We start from the raw sequence: 14,340 nt of genomic DNA, 5'->3' as shown, positions 1-14,340 counted from the left end.
ACACGTGTCTCATAATTCAGTTAAAACTATTATTATGGTGAGATCCATATAACTATGGCTTTTTTGACAACTCCATGCAGCAAAATAGAAACAAAGACTGATGAGTGTTTAGAGGTGGGGGGGGGGGGGGGGGGGGGGGGCAGAGAGGGGGTGGAGAGGAGGCCATGGAAGGGGACAGAGACTCTATTGCTTAAGTGGATGGGGAAATGAAGCTAGCTAGCTAGCTGGCTAGCAAGCTCTCTCTCTCTCTCTCTCTCTCTCTCTCTCTCTGTCTGTGTGTGTGTGTGTGTGTGTGTGTGTGTGTGTGTGTGTAACAATAGGCTCAGTCATAAGTAAGGGAGGTAGCAGACTTCAGTTCATTCGTAGGATACAGAGAAAATGTTATCAGTCTTTAAAGGAGACAGCTTACAAAATACTTGTGTTTCCTATCCAAGAATACTGCTCAAGTGAATAGGACCTGTACCAAACAGGACTAACAGGGGATATCAAAAACCCATAATCTCCTGATTCTTTAAATAATATAACTCCCATCTACAAAACAGCTACAAACATGTGAATACTTTGCAAATGAGTTAATGTAGTAAGTATTTGCCTTTTAGCACATAAGTGAGGGAAAGTTTAAAACAGGTTTAAAATTATGCTTAAAGTTTGTTGACAGTTGTTAATTGCTCTCATTGTACAACATTGGATGTATACAAACTGGACAATTAGTGCTCCATTTTCAGCAAAAGCTAGTTTTCTCACACCTCAATGTTTATGACGACATATCTCCTGAACTACATGTTGTAGACCGATACAATTTTGCATGAACAATCAGCAGAATATGTGGACACAGGAAACTGTGTGATGCAAATAGTTACTAGTACAGAGATAATAAATCAAAACATTGCGCCTGATATTGAAATTTTACTGCATGGACAGCAAAAAATGTAGTAAGTGACAGACTTCTCTTCCTTTATTCATGATGTGGTGGGTGCCAGTGGGAAAAAGTTTCATAATGGTTTGAAATTATGTGTAATATTTGTTGGAAGTCACCAAGAGCTCTCATTCTCAAATATTGGATGAATAAACTCCAGGGTATATGCCTGCCACCAGTTAGTCTGCCTCAAACCAAACACAGTTTCTAGCTGTAATACTAGTCTTGTTGTGTTAAATTTTTAATGTAAGATTACATCTCTTAATGAGTAGATTATGACACAGACTTTTAAATTCATAAATTGGTCAATAACTATGTAAAATATTGAAAATCAAATTTTTGTTGCCACTTTGCTGAAAGGCTACCAAGTTCCGGAATAGTGTTACAGTAATATTGATATGAAAGAAGGGTAGCATGACTGATAACAGGTTCATTTGTTTGCACGACTTCTTCCACAGCATCAATATTAACTGCTTTCTTCTGCCTCGAGCGTACTCAATTTAAGATGTTGAAGAGAGAAAGAAACAAAACTCTGCAAGCAAGGAAATCCCGGGATGGAATGTAACACTATTATGATAAAGATAGTTGCTACACAACATGTAGTGGAGAGGCTGAGAAGCAGACAGCCACAACAAAATCCTGCTAGCCCTCCCCATTCCTGCCCCAACCTCCTCCTTACCCCCATCACACAGTTGTGTCTCCCATCATGCACTGTGAGATCATGCACTGCTGCTCACAGTGTGTCCTCAGCAGCCAGAGGCAGCAGTCATGTGCGTGTGAGTTGCGTATGTTCTATTTCTGACAAAGGTCTTGTTGGCCAAAAGCTTATTTTCTGACAGTCTCTCAGTTGTGCCTATCTGCGACTCAGCATCTCCGCTGTATGGTGAGTAGGATCTATCCTTTTTGTAGTATTGTTTTTTGCAACCAAGTTTTCTTTGACTTAAAACTCCACTAACAACAAGAGAAAAGCTGGTTAACTTCAGAAAATGTCAAACAAAAAGGAATAAACCCCAATGACCACTAATGATGCATTAAAAAAAGTCTGGTCTAAAACACACTTGTAAGACACTCATGATGAAAAGATAGGTAATATAACTGATGTGTAAGATCACGTGATTGTATTATTGTCAGTTGATCACCAATAAACGCTGGAGGGGAAGGGAAAAGAAAAAAAAACAGAATTGGGAGACAGTTGAACATAAGACAGAAATTATGCAATGCAAGTGTATCAACTAAGTTTTAGGAACCAATATTAAGTGCAAAATCTAGAGATACCCTTCAGCCCAATAGATATCGCTAAGATAGGGGTTGTGAACACAAGTTCAGACTAATTACAGGCATTTGAGCAATCATTCTGCTTGTTCTCCACTGGTAGATGGGAGGGTAAGAAATACTAACATGTGGTATTATGCTATGCACTCTCTTCTGTACATTTCACAATGGTTTTCAGACTATCTATGTAGATGTACATGTAAGCAAGCTGCCACTAATTGCTCCAAACAGAAATTATGTCCAAGTCATCCTGAACCCTCCCACCAACAACGAGTCAATGACAAAACTTACAGGGACACTACACTGTCATCAGCAAAGTGCTGCAAATTGCTGCCTACCATATCGGACAAATGGCTTACGTAAATGGAGAACACGAGAGGTCCAAACACACTGCTTGGGTGCAGTCCTGGTCAAACATATGTTTCTGATGAAAACAGAAGGCTACATCTGTGGAACACACCTGGTGTAGATCAGCCAGAATGCCGACGGCCACATCGCGAGCATCCGGGTAGAAGAAGGCGCAGCGTAGAACGATGTCAGCCACGTAGACGGCACCCGACTCCCGTGTCCAGTCTGGGAGCTGTGCCATGCTCAGCAGCCACAGCCGCACCAGTTCCCGGGGGCTCGCCAGGCTGTACCTGCGTTAGAAAGGAAGGACCTCAACATGTAGTGCTGCAAGCTGTCACTGTACGTGAGTACGAGATAGCTGCCTCTGGACCTGAGGACATCTACTCCTTTTACTGCCTGATATACCATATTTACTCGAATCTAAGCCGCACTCGAATCTAAGCCGCACCTGAAAAATGTGACTCGAAATCAAGGAAAAAAAATTTTCCCGAATCTAAGCCACACCTGAAATTTGAGACTCGAAATTCAAGGGGAGAGAAACGTTTTAGACCGCACCTCCAAACCGAAACAAAGTTGGTCCATTGTAATATGAGACACAATTTAGGTCGAATGAATGAAGATACAGCTACAGTAGTTTGGTTCGAGTCGTAAGCTTAGCATTTAAGCTTTACCAGGTAGTCATTGCTATGCGTCAGGCGCTCCGTCCGTATTTATACGGGTACGCCTCCTTTTTCACGTGCTTCGTATGGTTTGAATTGATTGCTTATTTTTCTTTGATCTTATAAGTGCCGTTCTCTTTGTTATAGGTGTTTCCGTCCCTCTAAGCTCAAAATGCATTATTGTACTGTGTCGTGCATTGTTTGTCGCATTCTGATGATGAGTGTTTACGACAAGTCGCCGTTCGCGGCATGGCTTGCTTTTGTGCACGCTACCGCCGCTTACAATTAAAAAATTAAGAGAGAGAGAGAGAGAGAGAGAGAGAGAGAGAGAGAGAGAGGAATCGTCTCATTAGCGAAACAATGGCAAGAGACTGCTATTTGTTGTTGCTTACACTGCTGCTTTCTTTGATAATGATCAACAAGAACCAAATAATAGACTGCGTACGATTGATGTTCTGAACGAAAGTTTAGCGAAAATTTTTCTCCGTTTGAAAATCTTTGCAGACGCCTCTTTCGTACATAACATTCTGCACAGAAATTAGAGTCATCTTAGATTTAAAAATCTAGTCAGTTACCGTGCTTCATTTCTGACTCTATCAAAATTCAGCATAAGAATAGTATGAATATAAAAATGACATGACATGATATTCTTCCGCGTTTGCTGTTGCCTCACTCTAGTTTCGCAGTTTATTAGGCAGACAGGATTTAAATGAGACAGCACAAAACACGAAGGAATACATGGAAAAATGTTTACATTCGTATTATTCTTATGGTGAAGAGAATACTGCATGTGATTCACAATTCATAAAAGTTCCTATTAGCAACCATTTCTTGTCATAGGTAGGAAAAAACTGTAAACATAGAGTTGGCCATATTGACAACCATCCCAAACAGTCTTGCCAGTCAGATTTTTGTAGTACATTGAAAGGCTGCTACATTCAAAGATGAACAATACGGAATTTGTATTTCCTTCGTTGGCTAATGTATGAAAAGGCAGTGGTCGAAACTCGGGGCGGAGAAAAAAGCTCATCTTCCACCTTTTTTTTTTTTTTAAATTTAGTTACTGACGCAGAGGTTTTGGTGCCAGCATTTATCTTTGTGCCTGCAAAGCATGCCTGTATAGCGCTACATATATTCGACATCAGAAGTTAGTTGTGGCGGCACCTACCAACATTTTTCAGAACTTCCGCTTACTTTGCACTCGATTCTAAGCCGCAGACTGTTTTTTGGATTACAAAAACCGGAAAAAAAGTGTGGCTTCGATTTGAGTAAATACGGTATTAACCAATTCCCTCAGCACTTCATGATTTAATTCAATTGCACTCCATTGCGGTTGTTTTGATTCTGTTGTTAACCACCATATACCCCCTTTTTGAGACAATATTTACTCCGTCCAACTGATGTTTCAAGTCTGCTGCCATCTGTGACAGAATTCACGCTTTTAATTTCGTGTCCCTTAACTTTAATTCCCTTATCAAATTTATTCTCAGTTTGCTTTACTGCTTGTTCAGTATACAGATTTGTAGAACATCAGCAACAGGTTACAACCGTGTCTCACTCCCTTCTTAACCACTGCTCCCCTTTCTCATCCTTCGACTCTTACACACGGTCCAGTACATTAATGTGACCACCAACTATGTTCATCGTCAACAAGCAATAACCACTGACATACAGTAGGTGGCAGCACTAGCAGTGGAGGGCGCATATAGTGTGTCGGAGGGGCACAGAAAACAGTGCAGTCGTTGTCGCAATGTGAAAACGGAGCGATTTATCTGACATTCCAAAAGACATTATCACTGGCTTTTGGGCTGTGGGTGAAAGCATTTCTAAAATGGCTAAGTCTGTAAACTGTTTGTGTGGCACAGCGATTAAAGTATACCCCACATGCCAAAATGGTGCTATTGGCAACTCTGGTGCACCACGGGCCATAGGTGACAGGGGTGAACAATGGCTGTGCAAATGTCTATGGTCAAACAGATGTGCAACTTTTGAACAACTGACTGCCCTGATGAACTAAGGGGCTACCAATAGTGACTACCAACAGTGACTCCTCAAAGACTGTTCGGTGAACACTGCTGCATATGGGCCTCTGTAGCATGCACCTGGTTCACGCATCCATGCTGACTGCTTTTCTTCGCCTTTTCAGATGAATCACATTTTATCCATTGGACAGATGGCAGTTGGCATGTACGGCATGAAATGTATAAAAGCAAACACCCTGTAACAGGTATGGTTTGGGGAATGCTTTTGTGGCATTCTCTGCGTGATCTCATCATTCGGAAGGGCACAGAGGATCAACTCACGTATGTATCTAACGTCGGGGACCGTGTCCACTAGTACATGCAGTTTGCCTTTCCTTGGCACAAAGGCATCTACCAGCAGGACAATGCAACATGTCACACAGCTTGCAGTGCTTGTGAATGGTTCAAAGAGCACTAGTTTAATGTAATCCTCTGGCCACAAAAGCCCCTGGCTTTAACCCCAACTGGGAATTTGTGGGGCTATCACGATATGGTTGCTCACAATATGGATTCTCAACTGAGAAATCTAGTGCAGCTGGTTACAGCACAAGAGTTGGCAAGACTCCACATTCTTGTTGGTAAGTTCCAGAACCTCACTGAAACTCTTCCTGCATGTCTCGCAGTGGTGTGTGCTGCAAAAGGGTGGTTATTCATGCTTTTGACAGATGGTCACATTAATGTGACCAGGTAGTGAAACTGCAGTCTGAATTCTATCCGTGCTGTAAATAACGTTTTGCTCCCCGTATTTTTGTCTCTGCTACCTCTGGAATTTCAAATGCTGTAGTTCAGTCAACACTGTCACAAATTTTTTATACATCTAAAGATGCTATAAATGCAGGTTTGATAAAAGCCACATGAAATGAAAAGCTGAAACAAATAAATGCAGTGAATACCTGCGGTAGTTCTCCAGCTGACACTGCACCATGTTCCCGAACATCCTAAGCACTGGTCCAGGGAACTCGGGGGCAATCAGGTTCTTGGCCATCTTCATGTAAGTCCTATCTGCTGTCAGGAGTGACATCAGAATGGCAGAGTATCTGAAACCCAACAGTAGCACAGTGATTAGCTGTAAGCAAATATTAGTGAAACTGTCGAGATACCTTCAATTTTGTAGTTCAGTTTGTTTGCTGATGAGTGTATCTGGTTAGTTAGTTGTATGTTCCACGGGCCATTTGTGCTGTTAATCGTAATGATTTTCATCAAGTCATTTTACATTCATATTACACATTAATATGTAACTACTAATACACACTGATCATTTATTTATTTTAATTCCTCCCAACTGATTTTACACAATACATGATAGAAATTCTTCTGTGTGACAGAAGAAGTTTCCAAGAAGAAACATTTCTACTTTGTTTTCAAACTTCACTTTGCTATCTGTCAGATGTACTCTATATACATATCAATAAAAATAATCAATTTTTGACAATACAGTGTAATTGGATAAACAAAAAATCTACTCACCAAGTGGTGGCAGGAGAAGACAAAAAAGAGGTTTTGTGTATGCAAGCTTTCAGGGCCATAGGCTCCTCCTCCTGGCAAAAGAGTTGAAGGGGAACTGGAAAGGTTTAGCAAGAGGGCTAGGGGTCGGAAAAGTCGCACAGAACCCCTGATCCCCTCTTCCTTCCCCTTCAACCCTTCTGCCAGAAGAAGGACTCTTTTTTGTGTGTGTTCTCCTGCCCCCACTTGGTGGGTAGATTTTTTACCTAGATATTTTATATAATTCCATAAGTGACCAAAAATTTCATTGCCAGCATTGTGCACCACCTCTTGTGATAAAGACAACCTTAATGTTGAGTAATGAATTTTTTTTCCTTCTAATATTGTGATTTTGTAAATCATTGTTCCTTCCAAACTGTAGTGAATTATTTACAATGAACTTTATGAATAAATACACCGTGAATCAGTAGTCAGAGTGTGTAACTCCTTACACAGATTCCTAGAAGACAATTGTAAGTGAGCGGTACATATCATTCTTCCAGCAAGTTTAAAGATGAGTTAACCAAGAACATTATTCATTGGGCAAAAATATACAAAATATGTTATTTAGTTGGTTTGTCTCCTCCAAGGTTTTCAATCAATGATTGGGAGTGCAAATATGGCTGAACTGTGTTTTTCGGAGTTCAGAAATTTGTTTGTTTTTGTTTTTTTTTCCAGCTTATATTCTCATAAATATGGACACCTAAGAATTTAAAATTTTCTACACCAGTTATTATTTCCTCACTTATCACTAGTGTAGTACTCCTAGATGTGCAGAATTTGAATTGAGAGGGGGAAAGAAATAAATCACTCATAGTGATTTTTGAGTTTTCCTCTGCATCGCTGACAGACTTTACATATTCAGCATCCTGGTTGCACCGACAACCCCATTTTGAAATGTTTTGATGACCTACAATTGTCATCTTCAGGAGCTTCGTGTGAGCTTGCTGCCTGTTCTAAAATCAGGCTGTGTGCAGTTGTTAGCACCAGAATCCCATTTTCAGCTGAGTTTGAGCCCTTGTGCCCACTACAGGTCCTTCGCCTGTGGTGTGTACAGAAAATCCAAATATACTGATGTCTGTTTCCACATCTCAAGCCATCACTACCCATCACAAAGAAATGTCATGCTGAGGTCTCTAATTAGCCAAACTCTCACACTGTTGAACACAGAGATGTGACATCTACCCATTATGTACCAACGGAGTGATTAGTCAGATCAACAAAATAAATGGATTATTCAGCCACCAAAAACAAAGACACAGGTGAGGTATAAATCAATTAAGGAGTGAAACATGGATCTCCTATATGATCACCTTTTTTAGCATTTATATTGATGATGTCTTTAAAAACTGGAAATCATTTGTTATCCGGGAATTAAATAAACATGCAAATCTAAGATACTTATGTTTTCAGATGATAAAGCAGTAACACAAGAAAGTAAACTGACCTCCAGACAGTAGTATGTTTGTCATGCCTAGCACACACAAAAAATAATCTTGAAGTCTCACATGAGAAAAGCTATTGCAGTTTGAGGGAAATAAATCAAATATTTCAAACCATGGTAGTGATATTCTTCATAATGTTTAGGAGAAGGACAATGACTCCAGTGACGAAAATAACAAGAAGGAGGTGAGAAAAAATTTTGTTATACATTGCACATATGCTTTCTTATTCAATACACACACTGTAAGTAAAGGTATAACCACAGGAGGAAAGAATATCAACTACATCAGATTTCCTGATGACGTTGCACTGCTTGGAGATAAAACAATCTCTCGTCAAAATTTATTATCCAGAGTTGAAGAAGAATTGCACGAGTACACAATGAAAATCAACACAAAGAAAACTGAGCTGATGAGAGTATGTGACAAAGAAGATGTGTGAAAACAACAGAAAGTCAGGCTGAACAGGATGCAGAGTACATATATTTGAGAACCAGCTAATTAATCACTGGATGAATGAAAATTAAGTAAGATCTAGAAGTGCAATCTCAAAGCAAGTACTCCAGAAAAATAAATGCTTTTTAAGTTCACAAAATGGAGGTGCAATTAAGGAAAATGTTGACCTCTCTCAGGTGTTGGGTATTCTGCCACATGTCAGCATCATTCTACTGCAAGCCAGCAACTGTTACCATCCACCACAAAAGAATGGAGTTCTGAAGACACTGGGCCACAGGGCACACATGTTGTCACATGTAGATAGCTAGGAAGCTTCATATCAAGTGTGCATTCTGTCCACCTACTCAGATCAGGAGACTATTGTAGAATGTAAAAGATGACCTAGGACCACAAAAACCAGGAACTTATCAATACCTTGCCAATGTGGAGTGTCATACATTGGCCTAGCAACCAGGACAGTGGACATAAGATGCAATGAACATCAGAGGCACACACGACTAAGAAAGGCAACTAAATCAACTATTGCCGAGCACTATCCAGCACTCAATCGTTCCATGACCTATGACGAAATAAGGATTTGGCACAGACCCCCAGGTATTGGGACGCTGTTATAGGAGAGTCTAGAGACATAAAGGTGATGGAAAACCAGAACCATGACACTGTGTACCAATCCCAGAAGGATCCTGCACTGGAATTGCTGAACATGCAACAGGGGCAGCAGAAGCACTCCACATAAACAAGAACTGATGTCGTAGGCAGAACAACTGGCACACCAAACTGAAGCAGAATGCTAAACATTGTGTCTAGTGGGTGGAGACCACAGAGGAAACATCCAGAACAACTCTGGACTGAAAATGGAATGTCTAAATGCCAGCGAGTGCACCAGAACAAAGATGGAGCACCTAAGCACGGGTCCACTGCGCACAGACCGCACAGGAAATGCCTAGAAGCAACCACGGAGGGGAATGTCGCAAATATAAATGCTGGACCAATTCAACATGAAGAAGAGTCTCAGGTAGCACCTGATGAAGATAATGAGTTACATTACCATAATATCATAGAAGAATGACACAGATATCTGGCAAGATACCTGACTCCTCAAAGATGTCAACAGACTGCTGCGAAAGATTGGAAAATTACAAGGAAAAGGTTAGTTAAGTATTTTGTGTGGAGTGTTTTTTTCCATGGCTGTGAAAGCAGACACTGAAGAAGAGAGAAAGAGAGAAAACTGAAGCATTTAAGATGTGGTTCTGGAGGAGAATGGAGAAAAAAAAATGGGCGGATAAAGTGAAGAACAGTAAAGTACTTGAGAGTGTAAAGAAACCTAGAACTCTCACAAATCTGTAAAAAATGGGAGGACAGAAGAAAATATGAAGTAAAAGAATAAAAATGCTGGATGAAGTGAAAAGAGGAAGACACACTACAAATCAGTTGGCCTCAAACAGGACCAAACCCGCAAAAGCCACAACACTTTATAATGATGACTATCCACCATTAAGCCACATGTCAGGAAAAAAAATCATGTTCTCAGAGACATTTGTGTAAACACTATCTCCCAGCATATGTAACAAGAGTGCAACATGCATTAGTCTCTACTCCTCTGCATTTACAGGTAATAACGGGGCTCAATTTACAGTGAATAACTTAACATTGTAATCCTCACTTTGTGGCTTTTAACTCTTATTGGACACAAAGGCACTTCTGTAACAACAGATTAAAATTATCTAATAGTCCTCAAAACCAAACAATAACAATTCTTGATGGAAATTAACCTGTCGTGGGCACAAGGACACAAACTCAGCGGTAAGTGGCAGTGTGACACTAGCAACTGCTCACTACCTGATTTGCAGCCACACAATGAGCTCACTGAAAGCCACCACTCTGAGAAGACAGTCAGCCTTCAAAATAAGAAATTGTCAGTCAGCCAGGAGGCTGAATATGTAACGTCTGTCAATAATTTTATTATTATTTCTCATGACCCGATGAAGACAGAACTTAGTCAAATCCACATGCACTACACCAATGATAAGTGTGACACATGGTGAGGAAATAACTAGTGTGAAAAATTCAAAATTCTTAGGTGCCAATACTGACAAGAATTTAAACTAGAATAAACACATTTTGGATCTCCTAAAACAACTTAGTTCAGCCATTTTTGCAATTCAAACCATTGCAAATCTCATGAAGTGACAAATCATTAAGTTGACATATTCTGAATATTTTCAATCAATGATGTCATATGGAATAATGTTCCAGTGTAACTCAATTTAAGTTAGAAAGTGATCATTGCTCAAAAACATGCTATAAGAATAATATGAGGAGCTCACCCACAAACATCTTGTAGAGCTTTGTTTAAAAAGAGTTGGGCATTCTGACAACAAATTCACAGTATATTTATCACTTCATGAAGTTTAATGATATCAATATAATAGAAGGAAACATTCCACGTGGGAAAAATTATATATAAAATCAAAGATGAGGTGACTTACCGAACGAAAGCGCTGGCAGGTCGATAGACACACAAACAAACACAAACATACACACAAAATTCAAGCTTTCGCAACAAACTGTTGCCTCATCAGGAAAGAGGGAAGGAGAGGGGAAGACGAAAGGAAGTGGGTTTTAAGGGAGAGGGTAAGGAGTCATTCCAATCCCGGGAGCGGAAAGACTTAGCTTAGGGGGAAAAAAGGACAGGTATACACTCGCACACACGCACATATCCATCCACACATACAGACACAAGCAGACATATTGGGTCTTTAAAACGTCTGCTTGTGTCTGTATGTGTGGATGGATATGTGCGTGTGTGCGAGTGTATACCTGTCCTTTTTTCCCCCTAACGTAAGTCTTTCCGCTCCCGGGATTGGAATGACTCCTTACCCTCTCCCTTAAAACCCACTTCCTTTCGTCTTCCCCTCTCCTTCCCTCTTTCCTGATGAGGCAACAGTTTGTTGCGAAAGCTTGAATTTTGTGTGTATGTTTGTGTTTGTTTGTGTGTCTATCGACCTGCCAGCGCTTTCGTTCGGTAAGTCACCTCATCTTTGATTTTATATATAACTTCATGAAGTTTGTTGTATATAATCCACTGTAGTTCAAAAGGAACAATGATGTGCATAATTTCAACACCAGAAAAATAAGCTTTTATTATTTCACATTTAGGCTGACTTTTGTTTGGCCTAAAAGTGGTACACAATGCTGCCACCAAAGTTTTGATCATTTACCCAATGATATAAAATGCCTGACAGACAGCAAAGTTTGAAGACAAACTGAAATGTTTTCCCCTTGACAACCCCTTATATTCTGTAGAAGAATTTCTATCTAAGTGAAATATAAAAGTTGGGTGTTAGGAATAACAACAAAGATGAAAAGTCAGTTGTCAGCAGCCCAAAACAGCCTCTATTTAGTTTATTTTACCAGCCTGAACAGTTTAAACTGTCATCCCGAAAATTAAAGTAGGCTCAAATCACTGGTAAGCCAACAGCAAAGTAAGAATCGGATGGTAGTGTCCTACAAATAACTGGCAAAAAATACATATGTAAAACAAGTACATTAAAAACATGTACTGATTGAACAGAAGTAGTGTAACAGCTTTGTTCAAATAAATGTAAAATAGCTAAGCTTCCAAACCACAACATACCTTTGTTACAAAATCAATAACCAGTCCCACATCACAAAAAATGCGTGATATGTGCAATGACTAGCAAATGACTAACTGTCAAATTACAAATTGTATATAGTTTATGTGATGAAAGTCAACCAACATACTGGTGCCATGAAGAGCATTAATCATGCCCATTTATAAAATGAGAGAGCTAGTGTACATAGAAGCTTAATTAAGTATGCAACAGTAGGAGTACAAGCAAATGATATAAAATGATTAACATAAGGATTGAAACAGACCATTAAAACATGGACTGAGTGTTAAGCAAACTGATACGTATTTATAAAAAAAGTCATCATTATGCAAAGGGAGCCAAAAAAATGGCAGGTAAACTAATCAAATTTTATCATCAAGTGATGGTGGCACCATGCCAATGGAGAAGCAGCGATATATTGAAGAGTTTACTATTCTGGAGACAAGGCCAGCTGCAGGACATGCGTTAACAGGAAACACAAAAAAGTGAGCTCCAGACGGGCTTAGATGGCGAGGATTGTGACCGTCAACCCCAAGGCATGCGAGAGGCCCCAGGGTGTGTTTACAACTTGACTTGGTGGGTGGAAACATTCCTGCAGCTCGCCCAGGTGCTAAAGAAAGTCTACCGTGTGAAAGCTAGCGAACTTTCCTAGGAATGTTGGCAAGTCAGCATTTGACAGTTACACAATAAACTGAGATTTAGTTCATGGCTATATTAAGAAAGCACTTAAAAGTGAATAATCAATGAAAAAGGAAAAGGAATTTATCAATGTCACAAATCCAATCTGTATTTTTATTGCAGGCCTAGATTTCAGCTATTGAATAACTACATTCAGTACATTTAAATCAAGTGATATAGGCCCATCAAGCTCTTCGCCCCACAAGTTCTTATAAGGCTTCAGGGCATATGCTGCCAGATTCTAACTGAGGCTGTGCAATGTACATCCAAAAGTTGTATAATAAAATGTGCAGTCAAAAGACTGACAAGCCTATATGACTCAATTTCAGTTCATTGATGGTACCTATTCAATGGCTGAAATCTAGAAAAAAAAAAAAAGAAAGAAAGATTGGATTTGTGACCGATTGCTGAATTCCTTTCCCTTTTTGAAATTTACTACAGTCACTGCACAAAAACGGTTCCAACGGAATCAAACTTGGTTAAAAGATCAGTGTTACTTAAAAGCCATTCATACATACTAGACAGAAACAATACAATGAATTACTTAAAAATCTGTGACCAAGCCAGTTTTGAAGGTGTAATCAGGTACAACGAAAGTTTGGCATAAAGTAGTTTGTTGTGAATTATTTAAGAGAGAGGCTATACAATCGAAAATCAGTGCGAGTTGATCATTCAGCAAGAGTTAAGATGGGACTGTTTATAAATTTCAACCTCTTCTACAAGATTGATTTTGCACCCTTTGCCAACTATATGCAAAATTTCCATATTAAGAAAGGTAGGCAGGGAGAATGTGAAAGTTGTGAAGTTGTGAAAGTTGACTTATGAGAATTTGTAAGTGGATAGTATTTAGCTGCATTTACATATATGAATGAGTCCCTTGAATCTAACATGACTCATTCTACATTTACAGCTACATCTATCTACACACTCTGCAAGCCACCATATGTTGCGTGGTGGAGGGTACCCTACGCCACTACTACTCATTTTCTCTCTTGTTCCACTCACAAATAGAGCGAGGGAAAAATTACTGTCTATATGCTTCTGTATGAGGCCTAATTTCTTGCATCTTATCTTTGTGGTCCTTGTGCATAATGTATGTTGGTGGCAGTAGAATAGTTCTGCAGCAGCTTCAAACACCGGTTCTCTAAATTTTTTCAATAGTGATCCTCGAAAAGACAGTCACCTTGCCTGCAGGGATTTTCATTTGAATTCTCAAAGCATCTCTGTAATACCTATGTGTTGATCGAACCTACTGGTAACCAATCTAGCAGCCCACCTCTGAATTGTTTCGATGTCTTCCTTCAATTTGACCTGGTACAGATTCCAGCACACAAGAATAGGTTGCACCAGCATCCTATATGCAGTCTCCTCTACAGGTGAAGCACTCTTCCCTAAAATTTTCCCAATAAACCAAAGTTTACCATTCATCTT

The 14,340-nt window shown here is 39.7% G+C and overlaps 1 protein-coding gene across 1 annotated transcript in view; it reads right to left on the bottom strand.

Moving 5' to 3' along the window:
- LOC126428401 (ectopic P granules protein 5 homolog) overlaps positions 1-14,340 on the bottom strand; it is a 359,767-nt gene that overhangs the window by 233,342 nt on the left and 112,085 nt on the right. Inside the window, exons 15-16 of the mRNA XM_050090322.1 lie at positions 6,110-6,253; positions 2,649-2,826 (exon numbers count right to left, since the gene is read on the bottom strand). Of these exons, the coding sequence (XP_049946279.1) occupies positions 2,649-2,826; positions 6,110-6,253 (322 nt within the window). The remainder of the gene's footprint in view (positions 1-2,648; positions 2,827-6,109; positions 6,254-14,340) is intronic.

The sequence above is a fragment of the Schistocerca serialis genome, chromosome 12, assembly GCF_023864345.2.
Source record: "Schistocerca serialis cubense isolate TAMUIC-IGC-003099 chromosome 12, iqSchSeri2.2, whole genome shotgun sequence".
NCBI classification, from domain to species: Eukaryota; Metazoa; Arthropoda; class Insecta; order Orthoptera; family Acrididae; genus Schistocerca; species Schistocerca serialis.
The sequence above is the reverse complement of the archived record's forward strand: the minus strand, read 5'-3'. Positions and strand labels throughout refer to the sequence as shown.